Raw genomic sequence first — 18425 nt, forward strand, 5'->3', positions numbered from 1 at the left:
TTAGTTTTTAAACATTAATTATGTTCTCTCTCTCTCTGCAGCCATAACTGTGTCTGGCTCTGTTTATAATTGATCAGAAAATTCATCAGCCAAAGTAGGCCATCCCTGAAGCTGTCTGGAAGTGTACTTATCAGGTTTTAAATGTTCAGGATCAGCACATGTTCACAATATCAGATAACTAACTGTGTACTCGCGGGGGACAACATCTAAAAATAACCCCACACCCCGAGATCGCCAGCTCTGCCTGAGCGCTCGCTGAAGTCCTACATCATAGGTCTATATCATCCACTGCACGGCCATGAAAAGGGTACGTACTGTTTGTTCGGCTGGAAGTCCCCCCAGCAGATGAGAGAAGAGTTTTAATTATAATAGTTTTATCAGCTATGATTCAGCTGTGGGGGGGGCTCATTGCTTGATTGTGGCTTTGTGGCTGAAACAAACACTCTGCTGCTGCATGATTCACATTTTATTGAGCATCAGTTTTCATCTCCTCAATTAGACCAGAATTATAATGCCATCAGTCTTTCTTGTTTTGTAATTTGTCAAACTTAGACACGGTTTGAAGTTTGTAACATCAGTTTGTTTGGTTTTCACTTTTCTTCCTGAAACTAGCACACACTTTAATGGGAGATCTGTTTAGAACAATTTTAAACTGCTTTCGGTAGTTAACAGTGCTACTGTTTGCCAGGATATATCAAGCTCTTTCTGAAGTTAAAAAAATCCAGAAATTCTTGTTGTTATACAAATATAAATGCTTAAGCATGAAGGTTTTTCATCTCTTTTTGCTGTCAGTATGACAAGTACTAAATAATATTAAATTTTTGAGATGCGTCTTGCATTTTGGACAAGTTTGCAAATATTAGGATGGCCAAATGTTTCTAATTTCAATCTGAAATGCTCTTATATCTGCAGTTTGTACTCAGCTGTTGAGGTGTGTGTTTCACAATATAAACATCTCAAGCTGCAGCACTCAGTCAGGTGTTCTTTATGAGGCTGAAATGTGACAAATGCAGGTCAGGAGTGAAGATGAGCTGGTATTTTTCCAGTAACTCTGCCGCCAGCTTCCATCTTATATGTCAGAGTGAAAGTTTTGAAACCACTGACCTCACCGATGCTTCACATGTGACCCACTTTCCATAAAAAAAATCAGTTTCACACATGATAAAATATAATTTAAAAGCAAGATGAAGAGATTGACAAGTCATTTAAACCCCCTGTAGGTTCAAGGACTCTGTGTGCGTGTTCGTTTTTACATTGACCACCAAGAAAACAGGGGAAATAATTTTCAGTGCTGTTAAAAGCCTGGGGGGATATTTCATAATTAGTTTGGCAACAAGTTTGTGGGACCACTGACATCAGCAAGCCAGAGAGAGAGAGAGGAAGTCAGATGAAAAATTCGGCTTACTGTCGTAAGGAGGAATATTTGACCTATTTAAGATGAATTTTAGGATTTTTACAAACTTGATCAAGTTTTATTGGGATCTTTGGTGAGAGATCAACACAAAGCATAAAATAATTTTAAAATATAGATTGAGGGGAATTGAAACTGCTCCATCTTCTTTGCAGATCAATCAAGCTCAGTCTGTGGAAAAAGAAAGCAAGTTCTCAATTGGATTTGGTCTGAACTTTGACTGGACTTTTAACAAATGAACAGCCTTTCAGCTAAACCTTACCATTGTTGCTCTGTCTGATATCTTGGTACAGTACTAATAGCAGCCTCTCAAGTTTTCTTTCCCCTTTGCTTTGTATCTATCTCCATTCATCTCATCTTGTTGGGCAGAGTTGTCTGTAAGATTTCTGTAACTATCTTACAGAAATAAATCATGGCATTTATTTCAAACCTATCATCACAATCCACCATCTCTAAAGCTGCAGATGGTGGGGCACCTGTAGCCCCCTTGCCTGGACCCCACACCCTTCTCTGCTTGTGTGTTGCTGCACAGGGTTTACGCAGCCTCTCACCCGGGTGACAGCTGAGATGAAGCCCAACCACCACCCACCACTTGTATTTAAATATTTTATAGTGAAAGGCACTTTTTTTTTCATTTCATTCAAATGTTTCAAATGTCTATAAATATTAGTTAAAATGTGAATAAATGGATTTATTGTTGTTGTTGTTTCTTTTGTTTGTTTGGGTTAAATAAAAACATCTGCTTTACAGTGGTTTACTGTGAAAAGTGAAATGTGTAATCTTTGGCTGCTGTTGAGCAGCAGGCAGTTTTATCAACAGAGTAATAACAGTTGAAAAGTTTTGTTTTGATAAGCTGAATAGAGAGCCACCAAACCCCCAGTCGTCTCTGTGGCTGAGATTAACACATCCCTCTGAGTAGAAGATAAAGGGAGATAGATTGTATTTGTAAGACATTTTCAGGTGGTTTATTCACAGTTGGGCAACAAGTTCTAACAATGGTTGTATTTGTTTCTTTTCAGGCACTGAATCCCAGAATCAAAATAGGGAATATCCCCAACAGAAACACAGAGCCTGGTCCCAGAAATTGTGGAGTTCCAGTTTGACTGCTTGAGTCAGTGATTGTTGATATCCTCAAGACCTGATGGATCCCTCGCAACTTTGCGCAAATGACTCTGAGTGGTCTGCAGGACCATTCACAGACAATCAACCTATAGTACAGGTGAATGAACCAGAGACTCTATCTGGGCTGTCCATCCCAGATGAAAATGACACAATAAACATGTCCACCAATGAGAAACTATCTGACAGTGATAGTTTAAACTGTTCATCTTGCAGCAAGTCTCTTTGCTTAGAGTCTTCACAAAAGTCTGCCTTTGTTGGGCCTTGTTGTATGGATCCAATGGAACCAGAAAGTGAAGCAGTACCTCCTTTGCCTGATCTATGCAGTGACTCTATTCCAGCCCTGTCCAGTACAACAGAGCTGTATGTAGAACCGGCAACATCTCCGGTGTACTGCCTGAAGAACAAAATTAGTCTGACTGAATCCGAGAACTTAGACAATGTTGAGGTTCCAGCACCTCTGTCAGATCTTTATATTTTTGAGAGCGACACATGGGATTTCATCCTTACCAACACAACAGATCCTCATAAGACCACACATCCTGAATACCAGTCAACATTGCAGTCGGGCGTCGGAAAGGCAGACCAAGACAGTGATGCACATGTCCCGGTGTGTTATTTAGAAGGCATTAAGACACAGTGTCAGAGTGGCTTTACAGAGGAACGAGTCTCAGAGAACAACGTGTCAGAGGCGAGCCAATGTGATGAGTTACGAGCACCTGCTGTGGATGCCTGGGAGGTGGACTGGATGTCGGAAAGTGATGTGAGATTTGTGAAAGCAGAGGTCACAGATTTGACCCTGCAAAGGCAGCACAGCGTCAGCCCCGCCGAGCTCTGGATGGACGCATGCCAGTATCTGACAAGTGAGGATGCGGAAGACAAGGAGGACGTAGATCATCGAGCTTTAAGTGACTCCTTGCAAGAGTCAGATTACAGTCCTGGTGGCAACAGAAGGGTTGGCTGGTCACCAGTGGAAAGGTGGTCATCAGTAGACAGCTGGGCCAGTGCGCTCTCAGACTGGACTGGGATTATTGAGGATCCGCCAGAAGAAATCACGGCCGCCTTTGCAGAAATAGGGGCTGAGATCGACGCTTTGACACAAGCACTGCAGGAGGTGACCACTCACTTAGAGCCAGAGACGCTGCAAGATAATCTACAGGCAACAGAGGTGGAAGAAAGGCAGCAAACTATGGGTGTGCAAGATCAGCCATTAAAAACCCCAGATATCCCAGAGAGTTTTATCCCTTCTGAACAAAGCTATCTTTCTTTGTGCCTTGACGGGTCAAGACCTGAACTTCATGACAGCGGAGCCTCCCGGCGGGTTGAACCTGTGCGTACATGTGGAGGAGAACTAGAGGCAGAGGAGCTCCTAAGCAGCCAGGCAGAATCCTCCCCATGCTCCGCTCTGCAAAACATTCCAGCTGGATTGTTCTCTGTTGGAGCAGACTCAGATGCTGGAATGATTGAAGTCACACTCAATGCTGGAACTGTGTCTTCGAGTTGTTTGGACCTCCCTCGGCTTGATGGATATTCCAAGACCTTTGAAAAAGATTTATTTTCTAGTGAAGAAAACCATCCAATCGAGCTGAAAATAACAGAAGACGTGGATTTGAACACTCACAGAGACCAGGTGCTCCAGGAGGTAAGATATAATTTTAATTTGTGGTATTACGTGAGACAGATTTATACTCAGTTTGGTAAGAAAAACTGTAAGGGTTGATCTGTGTCTGTTGGTCGCACTTACATTCAGAGCATTGCTGACCTGTGTGAAAATGTGTTTGAGATGCTGGAAAGATTCAACCTTTACACCAGAGCAAACAGCAAATGGCTTTACATTGTTGGCCAATGAACAAACTAGTCGCACATTTTGGAAACAAAGCAAGAATGTTAAGAGACATTCCTGCTCATGTCCTTGTGATTGCTGCCATACCTTTAGCCAGTCAGTCACATATACACCCACCACACACGAGGCTGAAGCCACCTGGGATTTGAACTTTTATCCTGCATCATTTGGATGAATGATTTGGCTTCCATCTCAAAAACCCGGCAGTCGAGGAGCGCTGCAGGATCAGAGGAGCCTGAGAAGAAGACCTCAGATGGATGGAAATGGCATCTAATAATAGCTGACAGTTCATTGATAATAGCCTGCATCTGTGGTGTGTCAGGGTAGAAGGGTGAGAGGAGAGCACAGCTGAGAAATGAAACATGACTCTGCCCAGGTCCAGCTGTCTCTTACACCCTTAAACGCACTCGTTCGAACCACGTCTCAGTTAAAAAACACAAGATCAGGAGGCTCAGAGGTCCTCGGGAGGAGAAGACTGGTTTTCATCCACTTGGAGCAAACAGCAAGTCTGAGTGATGGCTGTACAGCAGAGAGAATGAGTTGTGCGTCGGGCAGCACTTGGAAGAAACAAGGTTTTGTAAAGTTTTACTTTGTGGCTCTTTAGAAAGGTGAGTGATTACCAGGAAACTCATTCTGGAAACAGACAACTTAAGAAGCCATCGCTGTGTTTTGTTTTTATTTAAATGAGAATTTTTTTCCAATATTATCAGGGTCATAGACATAGCTGCATGCAAATTATTGATATCCCTTGAACTTTGTAATGTTTTTTTCCCACAACTTTATTGTATTCTTCTGGTATTTTATGTGCAAACCAACACAAAGCATTGCATAATTACTAAATTGATGTTACATATGTTTTTTCAAAATGTTTTACAAACAAATGTCTGAAAAGTGTGGGTGAATTTGTGTCCAGCTGTCTTGAGCCAAGTCTTGTCTGGAATCCTCAATTGGATTTTGACTGGACCATTCTAACACATGATCTGAACCATTCCACTGTAGCTTTGGTTGTATATTTAGAGTTGTTGTCCTGCTGAAAAATGAACCTCTCCCTTCATATGAAGTCTTTTCCAGCCTCTAACAGATTTTCTTCCAGATTTACTCCGTACTATGCATTGATCTAAAGAAAAACATCCCACTGCAACATGTTATCAGGACCTCAATTCACTGGTTATAATCAGCATTAGTCTTCTGCTATTGTTTTGCAAATAGGCTATAAAATGTCTTGGATGGATGGTTGCAGATTCATAAAAAATGCAAGATTGTGAGCTCTACAACCAAAACGTGTTTTGTAAAACGATTCCCTCAACTGAACCTCAGATCACTGCAGCTCCTCCAGCGTTATCTTCTGCTTCTTGGCTGTCTCTCAGATTAATGCTCTACTTGTATGGCCTGTTAATTTAGGAGGGCAGCCACGTCTTGACACTTCCACTCTTTCTGTGTTATCATACTTCACTTTAAACCTCTCCAAAACATTATCCCTGACCTGTTTGCTCTGTTCCTTGGCTTTCATGATGCTGCTAAAGTTCCCTTACAAACTTTTAAGCCCTTGACACATTTAAGCCCATTCACAGGTTAACATTATTAAAGTTGGGTTACTTCTGAAGGGAATTGGATGAACTTGAGTGAAGAGGGCTGAATATTTATGCTTGTCACACTTTTCACATTTAAAAAAAAAAAAAAGCATGTATGATTTTTCATTTCTTCATATTTTTTTTCAATACTATTATTACTACTAAAAGACCTATATAAAATAAAGACGCCAATAAAGAAGTTTGTAACATGACAAAATATTTCAGTAGATGTGAATCATTTAGCAAGGCACTGTACGGACAAATAAATGGCAATAAATGGATTTGTTGAATTTTTTAAAAGTGAGATTATTTTTCTTGACCTTGTTCTTGTTTATTTTATTATCAGGTTTTTGGAGATGTTCTGTGCAAGGGGTCTGTGACTGAGGAGCAGATTAAAGGAGACAAGGGTCAAACAGATCTCGGAATCTTCTCTGCACACAAACCAGAGGCGGACACACCCACAAATGTTTCGTTTTACACTTTTCCAGACCCGGTTGGAGCAAGCCAGGTGGAGTCACGTAGTCCTGAGTTTATTGTGTGCTTAGCTCCCCTCAGTGGTAACTCGGCCCTCGACTGTCGGACAAGCAGCAGCTTGGAAGGAGATCAAAGTTGCACAAAAACCTACCTGAGTGACAGCATCTGTTGTGGTCATGTGCGAGACTGCACACCCATTCCAACCCTGGGTGGAAATACCAACAAACAATTTCTGGAAGGTCACGAGGAGCTGATTCATAAAAAGCAGAACACAATAAATACTGATGAGACATTCTCTCCCGATGAACCACAGGAGGTGCAAGTTGGAGACACCGTGTGGCCTTTCCTTTCAGCAACTGATGAGATCAAGGATTTCACCACAGATCTAGCGAGGTTCACAGTTTTCCCCGGAGATCATCTGTTCTTATCAGAGAAGGATCGTGTTGCATGCATCACTTTAAACTTAATCGATCCATTTATCCCCTGGATCTCAGAACCCATCTTCACAGCTGCTGAATCTGAGCAAGCTCAGCTGAAAATGCCTCACAAAACTTCAAAGAACCCTTCAGACAGCAAAACACGCTCCAAAAAGGACAAATCATCTGGTCATCATCATGGAACACAGGCTGCCAAAAAACAAGAGAGCACATCGCAGCACATTTCCAACCAGCAGACCTGGAAGCAGCAAGAAAGCCACCTAGCAACTGGGGAAAATCATGTTATTGAGAACATTGAAGTTGGGCTCGAAGCCAAGGAGGCTAAACTTGTAATGGAGACTGGTGTGGGAACTGAGAAGGGCACGGGCAAGCCACATGGTAAGAAGAAAAAGAAACATGGTCATAAAACATCAGCTAAGCATGAAACAGAGGCATCAGTTGATGTGGAGCATGGAACAAAACCAAAATCTGCGAAAGGAAAGGTGGATATGTTTGAAGGGATTAAAGATGGGAAAGTTCAGTGGGATAAAAATCAGTCGGTTGTTGTTGAAGCAAAAACCCAGCAGCCAGAAGATAAGGTGCCTCAGGAAGCTCCCCATCTCTCTGATCTTCAAGAGCTCGCAAATGACGATGTGATTAAAAAGAGACGTGTGTCAGGGGATAAGTTTGGCAAGATTCTCAGTGTTTTGGAGTCCAAGCTATCAAAGACTGGTACTTCGTTAAAAGCAAAAGGGGAAGAGTCACAGCCAGAAACCACAGCTGTTCAGAAGAAAGCACATGGTGAGGCGGTCAAACAGAAAATCCCTCCAAAGGAAGGTGAGAGCCTTCATCAAGCACTGCGAAACAGGAGCTGTTTATCTCTGGGACAGGCTCTTCTATTTCGTCCTTATGTTGTTCTGATGTATGCAGATCTGAAAGTGGTAGAGCCCATCCAGGTAGTATCCGTGAGCGGAGACCCTCAGAGTATGTGTCTTTGGTGTCAGTTTGCTGGAGTGCACTCAGACTACACTGTGACCTGGAGCAGAGACGGCGCACCGCTGGCTCAGATTAACAGAAGGTATTTACTGTCATTTTACATGGCTAAAATACCGAACCATGTAAAATGGCTTTTCCAGACACTGTTGCATAACACAATTAAAGACAAAACAGTCAGTCTCAGTGCCTTGAAGGTTTTGTCAGAGCGTCTCTTTGGATTCAGCTCTCTGGACCATTCAAACTGTTGACAGTACACTAACATAAATTATAGCTGTGGCTGTGTGATTAGAGGTTGTTGACCTGCTGGAAGGTGAACCTGCGTTTGTGGTTGTAATGGGACAAAATGTATGACAAAAATAAGTTCAAATGGTAATAAATATTTTTGCACTGCACTGTATCTATTCCAGCTTCTTTGCCACTCCCCATTCCAGTGCATAGAGTTACATTTCCTTTAAATGTTCCTTGACCCCTTTGGTACAGTGGTGCAAATGGCTCAGGTTCAGAAACAGCAACTGATCTCTATGCAAGGATCAGCATAGAGCAGAAAAGGCTGCTGGAAGGAAATAAGAAAAAAAAAACATCTCAACGTGATGTTTTCAGCTGGCATTGAAATCCAAACACAGTGACGTTTAGAAGTTTGTTTTTCTTTTCTTCATAAAACTCAAAAACCTTCAAATCTTGATGTTTTTCATGCCACACAAGCATGAAAAGATTTTGCTTCTTACTTTGAGATACTACAAGGTCATCTTCCACATAAATGATAGCTTACCAAGTTTTATTTTCCATTACGAAATTGCTTAAGTAATAATAAATGTGTGTCTCTGAAGTGCAGGAGATGAGAGCAGAGTGTCAGTGATCATCACCAACGCTTCCCACAAAGATCTGGGCAAGTACGAGTGCCAGCTCCGCTGCTCCCTTGGCTCCGTCTACCTAGACTACGTGCTCACATATGAAAGTAAAAAATAAAAATGATTGCAAAATGCATGACCCAAGAAAACTAAGCAAATTAAGTTAACCTTTTTCTATTCTCACTGTGTTTTAGTTTTAAGTGAGATTGTGATACCTGCTTCCCCAAAGATCATTTCATGTGAGTATTTATTAAAGGCTACTTTGAATAATTTAGTTCAATTATATTTTTTTTAAATAAATAAAGAACAAAAAGAAAGAAGAATATACCAAGGATGTATGTTCCTCTCTCAGCCATGCCTGAAGAGTTGTGCAGTGAAGAGGAGGATGCCCACTGTTCGAGGCTCTTGTTCAAAGATGATTTCCTGTCGGATCAGTACTTTGGAGAGAACCACCCCATCAGCATACTCACAGAAAAAGTTCACTTTGGCGAGGGCATGCATCGGCGGGCTTTCCGGACGAAGCTGAAGGCGGGTCAGATTCCCCTGCTAGTACCGGGACACTCCTGCGTGCTGAAGGTGCACAACGCTATCAGCTACGGGACCAATAACGACGACGACCTGCTCCAGAAGAATTTCCATTTGGCTGTAGAGGTAAAGAAAAAAAAACTGGTTTTATTGTAAATGGAAAATACATCATTGTGATATTAGAGAAGAAGGTAATTTTATGTAGTTGTAACTTTACAGGATTCATATTCCTAAATCAAAAATATGTTTCTTTCTTATTTTTGTTGTTTTTAAGTCAGTCCATAAATGATTTGCCTGCATGGGGTCCCCAGAGTCGGTCCTGGAGGGCCGGCATCCTGCATGTTTTAGTTTTCTCTCTGGTGGCACCAACAACCTTTTCAGCATATCAATGTTCTTCTTAGGCCTTCTAACGAGCCATCATTTGATCCAGGTGCGTTAAACCAGGGAGAGAAGTAAAACATGTAGGATGCCGGCCCCCAAGGACCGACTCTGGGCAACCCTACTTTAAGGCATTTTTAATTTAGAAGATCCTTTTTTTTTTACTTTCTGGATGATGTCTTGAGATGTCCATATTTTTACATCAAGTTCTTTAAATATGATCATCTGTTTTGTAAAGTGCATCAGTCTCTACTGTAGCAAAAACCTCAAACAACACGATGCTTCCTGCTTTGCATGTCACAGTTGACATAGTTTTCACCACTGATGAGGGATAGTTGCCATGCCTCCCTGTGTAACAAATGGTGTTACAGATAGTTTGACAAAAAAAATGGTTTGACAATAGTGTTTACGGCTGCAGAAACACGTCTCTAAATTTTGAGATCTTTGTAAGGGTTTGAGTGCAGCTCCCTCCCTCCAATATGTATTTAAATGTGGCATGAGATCAAAATCACTATAATTTGAAAATGTGCATGCAGAGACATTAGTCAAATTCAAATTTGGCTTATCTTGTTGTAATATCTTGAACAATGATAAAATTTTCAGCAAATTGAAGAAAAAAAACTTAAAACTGGAACTTGAAAAGTTACTTTCTAAAATTAGCAAAGAAATATCCAGTTATATAAAAATAAATTATTACGGTTTTAAATCACGTGGAAATAAACAAGTATTTTAATAAAAAAATAAATAAAAAAAGTATGCCAGGTCGGTAGCTAAATAAAATATAAAATAATTTTCTGAAAAAACTTGTACAAGAAAACATTTTCATTTTATTTTGTAGATGTTTTTTTTTCTTAATATTAATAACTTGATTAAATTAGATCTTTGTTATTTTGACTTGTATTTTCTGCTACCAATATTTATTTTTATACTCCTATATTGTATATTTGCTTTGCTTTTATGGGTTATTTTTCTTTTTATTATGACATTTTTGGCAAAAGGTAATATTTTCTGTAAACTCTTGACTGCCTTTGTGGGTGGAGATGTTACAGTAAGTGTTGCTTGTTCTGTAGGAGTGTCAGGTCCAGAACACAGCGAGGGAGTACATTAAGGCTTACACGTCAGCAGCTCAGTCTGCCGAAGCCTTCGGAGACGTCCCAGAGTGAGTGACATGTTTACCAGTCTGTAGCTTCTCAACGGCATCCGTTATCTGTGCAGACTAACATTGCCCTGCTGAATTTCCTCCCCCAGGATCATTCCCATCTACCTTGTCCACCGCCCATCCAATGACATCCCCTACGCTACATTGGAAGAGGAGCTCATTGGAGACTTTGTCAAGTATTCTGTGAAGGACGGTAAAGAGATCAACGTGATGAGACGGGACTCAGAGGCAGGGCAGAAGTGCTGCGCTTTCCAACACTGGGTCTACCATAACACAGAGGGCAATCTGCTGGTTACTGACATGCAAGGTCAGGGGAGCAAGTACTGCAACGAACTGTGCAATAAATCATAATGTGTGAGTGCTAAAATCCAACTGATTTATTCTCAGGAGTGGGCATGAAGCTTACTGATGTGGGGATAGCAACTTGTAAGAAAGGGTGAGTTTTTTCCTTCCCTTAAAATAAGCATTAAAAATAGTCCATGCTGGTGACTAAACAAGATATGTCTTTACAGGTATAAGGGATTCAAAGGAAATTGTGCCACCTCCTTTATTGACCAGTTTAAAGCTCTGCATCAGTGCAACAAGTATTGTGAGATCCTGGGACTCAAATCTCTCCAGCCTAAGCCCAAAAAGGTTTCGGCTGCTCCAAAACCCAAACCCCCACCTTCTGCCATCCCTAAAAAGAAGACATTTGGGCCAACAGTGAAGAACAAGTTATAGCGTCAGGAGAACATTGAGCAAACGGTCTCTGTCCCCACTTGGACTTTGTACTTCAGAGCCTCTGCCACAGAAATCAATTTGTTGGTTGTTGCAGGATGATGAAGCACTAAGGAGACATTTTACTCTGAAAAAAAAGAGACTCTCATGCAGCCAGAACCAGGTGTCTAATCTGAACTGTTGAGATGAAGCGTATTTATTTCTGTGAATATTTCTACCTGTATCCTAGAGTTTGTATTGTTCAAGTCTGTAAAAACCTGTGATATATTTAGATAATACTTAATCAGCTATAAACTGTCATGTCTTAGAGTGCTTGGTTGGATCATTTTCTTCACGAATAGTTTATTCTATTTTTTAATTATGATCTCAAACTTTCATTTAATAATTTGAAAAAAAAAACTGTATGCTACTAGACAGTATGGCTGGTTGCTTTGAATTTCTCAGGATTGTCTGGTGGTAAAGCTGAAATTGATTTCTTACTTGGGTGAAAAGCTTGGGACTTTTCCTTTGTGTACATATTAAAGCTGATGGGATATATAGATTTAACAAGACTTACTTGTGTTTAAATTATTTTAGTAATTGATCCATGGAAGGGCAATTTAAAATATCCAGTTTGGTTTAAGGAGATAATTAGTGCATGGGATACAAAAGCTGATAGGATGATATAAACTCACAATAATCTGTTGAGTATTTTTACAGTTCACAATGGACATAAAAAGTGTACACATATTTTTGTAATGTAAATAATAGCACACAGTAAACAATTTTAAAACATTTTTCTTGTTTATAGTGACATATGTGCTATTAATTATTCCTCTGTATACACGTGCAATCTGATAACATTTTTGACATTTCTTATTTCTCAGGAACAGCTTGGAGCATCCACTTTATTATTTGATCCAGAATCACAAAATGCTAAATAAACCAACAACAAGTAAAACTAATACATACATAAGTACTGCTTACATGTTAAAAAATTGGAATTAATCAAGAACATAAAATATTAAACTGTGGTTTTACATGCAAAAAAAAATAAACAATAATCACGACAAAAATAAATACAAATGAACTAGGGTCACATCAAGGGTCTTAACGTCATGCTTCAACTCATTTTAAGTCTAATTCCATCCCTGCGGTGGTGCAACATGTCCTGTGCTGTCACACACACGGCCACACGTGTTCCTCCTCAGGAGGACAGCAAGAATTGAAAGAACAGAAGCTGAAGAGCGCAAAACATTTAGGACAACATAAATCAACTGCACGAACCCTGACTTGAAGCGAGTGCACCGAGGTCCTTTCCGCACTGTAGCTATTTAGTGTGATAATGGCGTTTGATAGAGAGGAAACAAACACCATTGTCACACTCCACAGCTCTGGAGGACAAACTTTGCTGCTGATGGAGATTGTTGGAGGGGACAAAGGGGGATGGTGACCTGGAAGAACAAAAGGAAAATTTGGAGTTTAGTTTGTGGAGTGAATGAAGAGAAGCAGAACAGTATCTGGGGAACATAGGCTTTTTTTCCAAACTGTATCAGTCCTAATTGTAAGAAACTGGGGTTAAAAAAAAGACAACAACAAAAAAAAAACAGCGAGTGACACAGGAAACACGTTTCTACTTTTAGCAGGCTTATACAAAGTGTCCAAAGTCCAACTGAGTCTCTTTTGTTACTGATTGTGGGGATGACTGCAGCTGTGTGAGCAGTAGATAATGTGATCAGAGAAGAGGAAAAGGTTTCCTAAAATATAAACTTTAAATAAGAGTTGGTCCAGAAACATCTCACATAGGCACAAACATTTACTCAATATAACATCCAGACAGATTTGCCAAACTTTCATCTTTTGTGATATTCTCCTGTTGATTTTTTTTTTTTTTTAAATTAACATCCAAATAAATATGTAAGTTTAACACATTATTAAAGCAAGAACCTACCTTATGTTTCGGTGCTTTCTATAGATACATTCATTGTTGTGCTTCAGTGGGCGTCCAGCTGCCCTCTGCTCTGAGCTCCTTGTATCTTTGTAAATTTAAGTCCAGTAGTGCTGCTGAGTCCACGAGGGTGACTACGTGGTGCATTTGGGTTAAGAGCCATCCCATCCAAGTCTTTATGTAGACAGAGCAGAGTTTGGACAAACAGCCAGTTGCACATTAGCGATAAGCTACGGGGGAAATATTGATCGACCCTGACCAGAGGCAGAGGGTGAAGGGTGGAGGAGGGAGACGAGGGGGGAACCAAAAAGTTACGCTGGTCAGGGCCTCAGTTTCAACCATGTGCTGAAATTAACAAACTGACACAAGCAAAGTGTTGGTAAAGATCCTTACAGAAGAGTAAATTCATTGTGAAACATGCAGCCATCAACCTGCCAACAGGCAGTATCAGATTAGATACATGTTTGCTGGGTGAGGGGAAAATGTTAAAGCCAGAATGCGTCAGTGTTTGAATCCTGATAACAGGAAGTGAACAGCATAAAGAAGCTTTACGAACAGCGCTTTGCAATTTTTTTTTCCACATTTTGTCACGTCACAACCACTAACTTTAAGGTAGTCTATTGGAAATGTATATGTGAGCAACAAACACAAAACAGCACTGTAAAGTGAAAGGTAACAGATAAACGCCAGTAATATTTCTCATATTTTATCCCACATAGCAATCTGAAAACGTATTGGAAACAGGTGCTGTGATGTGTAATCTAACATCATTGTGAATTCAGATGCTCTGGATTCACAGAATACTGGTGAACAAAAAGCATCATGAAGACCAAGGAACAAAACAGACGGGTAAGGGAGAACGTTTTGGAAAAGTGAATTTACAATATAAAAAACAAAGAGCACTGTTCAATCCATCATCTGAAAATGGAGAAACTCTAAATCTATTAAAACACAGTGGTCCACCTAAACTGGTCGGCTGAGCAACGACAGCTTATATCGGAGCTGCAAGCTAACTCTGTAGGACCTGTAGAGAGCCAAAGGTCTGAATCTGTTGACCAAGCAACTATTAGTTGTGCAATCCATAAATCTGGCCAAAATGGAGGAGGAAGAAGAAGAAACTCCATAAGATATCCAGGAGTCAGTTTTTCACAAGCCATCAGGGACAGATGCAGAAGAGGGTGCTCTGGTTAAAAGTTTTGTACATCACCTTCACTACCAGGTTGGCAACATCAGTAGAGCTGAACAACCATTAAAGAAAACTTGTCAAGACTGTAAAAAAGATTCACCTTTTAGGAGAGGGGTGGGCACTCCTGGTCCTCCAGGGCCAGTGTCCTGCAACTCTTAGATGTCTCCCTGCTCCAACACACCTGAATCCAATTTTTGAATCACCTTCCAAGTGCAGTCAGGTTCTCCAGAGTCCTGCTAATGACCTCATTATTTGACTCAGGTGTGTTGAAGTAGAGATACATCTAAAAGTTGCAGGAGACCGGCCCTCGGGGACCAGGAGTGCCCACCCCTGGCATTAATGTGGTAGAATGGCCCAGTCAAATTCCAACCTGATTTTAATAACTGGTGGATACCTGAAAATGGAGAGACCTAGACAATTTAGTTTGAGTTTGACCTGTTTAGCACAGAACAAAGGGTGAAAACTGTCATTTGAAATCCTGTGGCATTTAGCAATACAAGTAACTTTTGTAATTTCAAAGTAAGTAACTTTGATACTCTATGAAATACATGTTACTTCTGGTAACTAAACAGGCCCAAACCATGATGCTGCCACCACCATGCTTCACAGTTGGTACTGTTCTTAGGTTTGACTCTCCCAAACTTACTTCCAACACAATGATTGTCTGGCCATAAAATCTTTTTCCAGAAATGGCTTAATTGACCTTATAGGATGTTGCAAATTAAAAACATCATCATTATTAAGATTATCAGCGAATATGAGCTTCAATGTTTGAGGTCACTGTTTGACACAGCCATGAAGCAGCATCCACCCATTCACAAGGAAGCTACAGTCATTTAACAAAAAGTATTTTAGCTCTTTGTTTAAAGAAGTTGAAATATTTCACGTCTAAGAAGTGGGCACTTGCTTTGTTTGTGACCAGATGGAGGGTATAGGAGTGCTTGATAAAATGTCCCCGGAGAGGCCGGGTGGCTTTTATTTGCTCGTCCTTGGAGCTGATAACTCTCAGATTGCCTGTGTGAATGAACTGAGGTCCCTTCACCACACCAAACCACGTGCACGTGCATGCAGTTTGCAAAGAGCGATGGTGAGGCCTGCAGGTCGAACTATCTACAGGCGGCGGGGACGAAAGGCTCTGAAAGTGTCTAATGCACTCTCGGAGTGATTCTATTTGTCTAGCCACTCCAATTTAAAAAGTTTTTTCTCCATTTGTGGATAGTCGCTCTTTGTCGGGCCCCAAAGGCTTAGAAATGGCTTTGTAACATTTCCAGATTGAAAAACATTAAGTACTTTTAATAATAAAACAAATGTGAAGCTCTGTGTGTATACATACACAAGAATGTATTAACTTAAAAACCCCTTTCCAGAGTGTGCAATGCAGAAAAACAGTCTTAAGAGCATGATGCTGCCACCACCATGCTTCACATATAAACAGTGTTCTTTGGTGTGAAAGCCTCACTTTAACTACTTCAAACATACTTATATCCTCTGAGCAGAAGCTAGTAAAGTATCCAAAAGTTGTACTCAAGAGCAGAGATACTTCATAAGTATTCAAGTAAAAGGTACAGCATGGGATTTACCAAAAAGGTTTTTTTTTTTCAAAAAGATTCCTCAAGTAAATGTGGTTAGTTACTACCCAACAATGCCTCTGAGGCCACATGACTCGATCCCATCTGATTATAAAACCATTCCCAGAAGGCAGCAGCGATCTTGAAGGTGTTCGTTTTGGAGCAGAGATTTTTTTTAGTGGCTAGCAGCAGAACAATGATCCCAAACACATCAAACCTGGTTTGGGAGTAGACAAAAAGAAGCATGAAGAGTGATTAAAAAGCCAGAAAGAACTAAAAGTTCTTGTCCAAGAAAGAGGATACTGCAATTAATTAATTAAATGAGACAGTATAAGAAGTGTCATTTTTATTTAAAGTTAAATGAACCACAGAGTTGCAGAAAGTAGTGGAATCATCAACAAAAATTATATTTCTCAGCATCCATAAAAAAAAAAAACCTAATTTAAAAAAAAAAAAAAAACAAGTCAGAATTGAGATCACTGGGGTAAGAAACATACAAGGAAAATATCCAGAAACAGCTCAAAACAGGATATGAACTTAAGAAAATGAAGTGTCTTGTTCACTTCCGTTTCTACCGTAGCAGCAGCCCAAATTTACAGAGTATTTATATTGCACCAGTAAGTGCTCTGAAAGGAAAGAACCACATTCAAGTAAATGGAAAAAAAAAAAAGACATAAATCAGGCGACATGACCTCAGATTGATCTATAAAGTGCCCTTTAGGTTCAGGTGTGTTAGAAAAAACAGAGACAAAGAAGAGAATATTTAAAAAAAAAGTAGGAGAAACATTTGTCTTTGTAAGAAACGTGCTGCTTTATATCCAGCGGTAATCACAGCTTTTCACGCCAACATTCACTCACACGCGGCTTCATTTTAGTGTTGATCAGTAATACTTCTGTTAAATGTAATGCATACATATTTATATCGTATGAAGAACTTAAAATGCACTCCTCCCCCTGGACAAAACAAAACTAAAAAAAGAAAGGACAATTTTACAGCATTATGAACAGCAACAAACATGGGGAGCATTAAGTTGACCACAGAAACTTGCCACAACTTGACATTTCCCTTCACAACCTCGAGAGCAGTTACATTTCCAAAGTTAGTATGTAGTCAAAAGCGAACACAACGCACAGTTTCATGCTGCTTTTAAAGCACTACAGTAAAAACGCTTTTTTTTTTTTTTTTTTTTTCAAACACATTTGCTATCACCATAACAAATGATATGGACTCTTCTCGCCCCCAGAACGGACCAGATCTGAACTTCAAACGTCATGTCATACGCGGTTTTTGAAATAGCAAAGAGCATTGTTCATCAGTACAAATACATACTATATTTTCCTGTCAGTTACAAAGGATTGATAAAAGAAATTCTGTTACATGACAACAAAATTCTGTATATTTATTTTAAAAAAACAACAAAAAAAATACATGGGAAATCATAGTGGGGCTTATATGTCATGTACTCTTATTCAATCTTCATTAGTGACTTTAAGAAAAAAGAAATGTTCATTTTATAAAGGCTGCAGCAGCGCTATCTGATCACGACCCAGACAAGGCTCTACGGAGGGGTGTGTCTGATTTCCTGAAATGTGACTGGCTAGCATTCCTAAGGTAACCTGGTGTTGGGTTAAATATTTGAATAAGATCTAAGATCATAGTGCCTTTGCAGCTTCTTAGGAGAAGTAGTGCATGTGGGAGCCAGATTAAGGCCATGCTAAGAGCTCACGGTGCTATACTAGAGCTATTGAAATGCATTTTTTCCGGCACTGTAGATATTCACAGGATGGGGAATCCTCTGGGAATCCTGCTGCGTTTTTTTTTTTTTTTTTTGTCCCCCCCCAGCGTTCTAGCTCGCAGACAAGACATCTCCGAAATGAGGCAGTGCAACGCTCACTTTTCTCTCCCCAGCATCTTAGAAAAAAACAACAAAAAAAAAACGAGTGACCCATCCCGTAGTGTAAAGATAGAAACACGTAGGCATATTGGCTCGACGAGTTGCTGTACAGTCTTTAAACCACCATGCAGTGGAGACGGCTCACGGTCAGGCGTTGCAGTACAACATGCTTGCACAAAAACTGCTACACGCAGCTGGCTTCACGTCCCTGGGGATTCGGTTTCATTTCTTTGCTATTGGTTGTTGCTGGATAGAGTCAGAAGGGGGCGCTTTAGTCGACTCCCTCGAAGCCTTGAGCGTTCTCCACCGCCATGAGGAGCTTCTCTCTCAGGTCCTCGAAGGATTCGTAGCTGGGCAGATCCAAGCGGTTAAAACTGAGAAGAAGAAAGGGG

At 40.3% G+C, this 18425-nt stretch overlaps 2 protein-coding genes and 1 long non-coding RNA gene across 14 annotated transcripts in view; 1 reads left to right on the plus strand and 2 right to left on the minus strand.

Annotated features, from left to right (window-relative positions):
- The first annotated feature begins 244 nt into the window (after positions 1-244).
- Positions 245-11766, plus strand: alpk2 (alpha-kinase 2). Its single transcript, XM_044096454.1, has 11 exons — positions 245-307; positions 2431-4172; positions 6291-7671; positions 7765-7912; positions 8658-8785; positions 8873-8917; positions 9031-9329; positions 10652-10740; positions 10830-11047; positions 11128-11176; positions 11253-11766. Exons 2-11 carry the CDS (start codon positions 2553-2555, stop codon positions 11458-11460), a joined length of 4185 nt encoding a protein of 1394 aa, XP_043952389.1. The 5' UTR covers positions 245-307; positions 2431-2552; the 3' UTR covers positions 11461-11766.
- Positions 11767-12221: 455 nt separating this feature from the next.
- Positions 12222-13540, minus strand: LOC122819617. The gene is made up of 2 exons (XR_006368636.1): positions 13388-13540; positions 12222-12890 (listed from the first exon to the last, which is right to left on the minus strand). It is a non-coding gene; the product is annotated as an uncharacterized LOC122819617 (long non-coding RNA).
- A 2929-nt stretch (positions 13541-16469) lies between these two features.
- The window catches only part of nedd4l (NEDD4 like E3 ubiquitin protein ligase), a 44757-nt gene continuing 42801 nt past the window's right edge, over positions 16470-18425 (minus strand). For all 12 annotated transcript variants that reach the window (XM_044096466.1, XM_044096465.1, XM_044096464.1 and 9 more), the window contains one exon: positions 16470-18407. In XM_044096466.1, the coding sequence (XP_043952401.1) occupies positions 18305-18407 (103 nt within the window). In that variant the 3' untranslated portion in view covers positions 16470-18304. The remainder of the gene's footprint in view (positions 18408-18425) is intronic.

This window comes from Gambusia affinis, linkage group LG17 (assembly GCF_019740435.1).
Source record: "Gambusia affinis linkage group LG17, SWU_Gaff_1.0, whole genome shotgun sequence".
Taxonomy (NCBI): Eukaryota; Metazoa; Chordata; class Actinopteri; order Cyprinodontiformes; family Poeciliidae; genus Gambusia; species Gambusia affinis.

Coding starts and splice junctions, on each gene's coding strand:
- alpk2 (XM_044096454.1), top strand. CDS start 2,553: ATGGATCCCTCGCAACTTTGCGCAAATGACTCTGAGTGGTCTGCAGGA. Junction 4,173..6,290: donor GAGACCAGGTGCTCCAGGAG/GTAAGATATAAT, acceptor TTTTATTATCAG/GTTTTTGGAGATGTTCTGTG. Junction 11,177..11,252: donor ATAGCAACTTGTAAGAAAGG/GTGAGTTTTTTC, acceptor ATGTCTTTACAG/GTATAAGGGATTCAAAGGAA.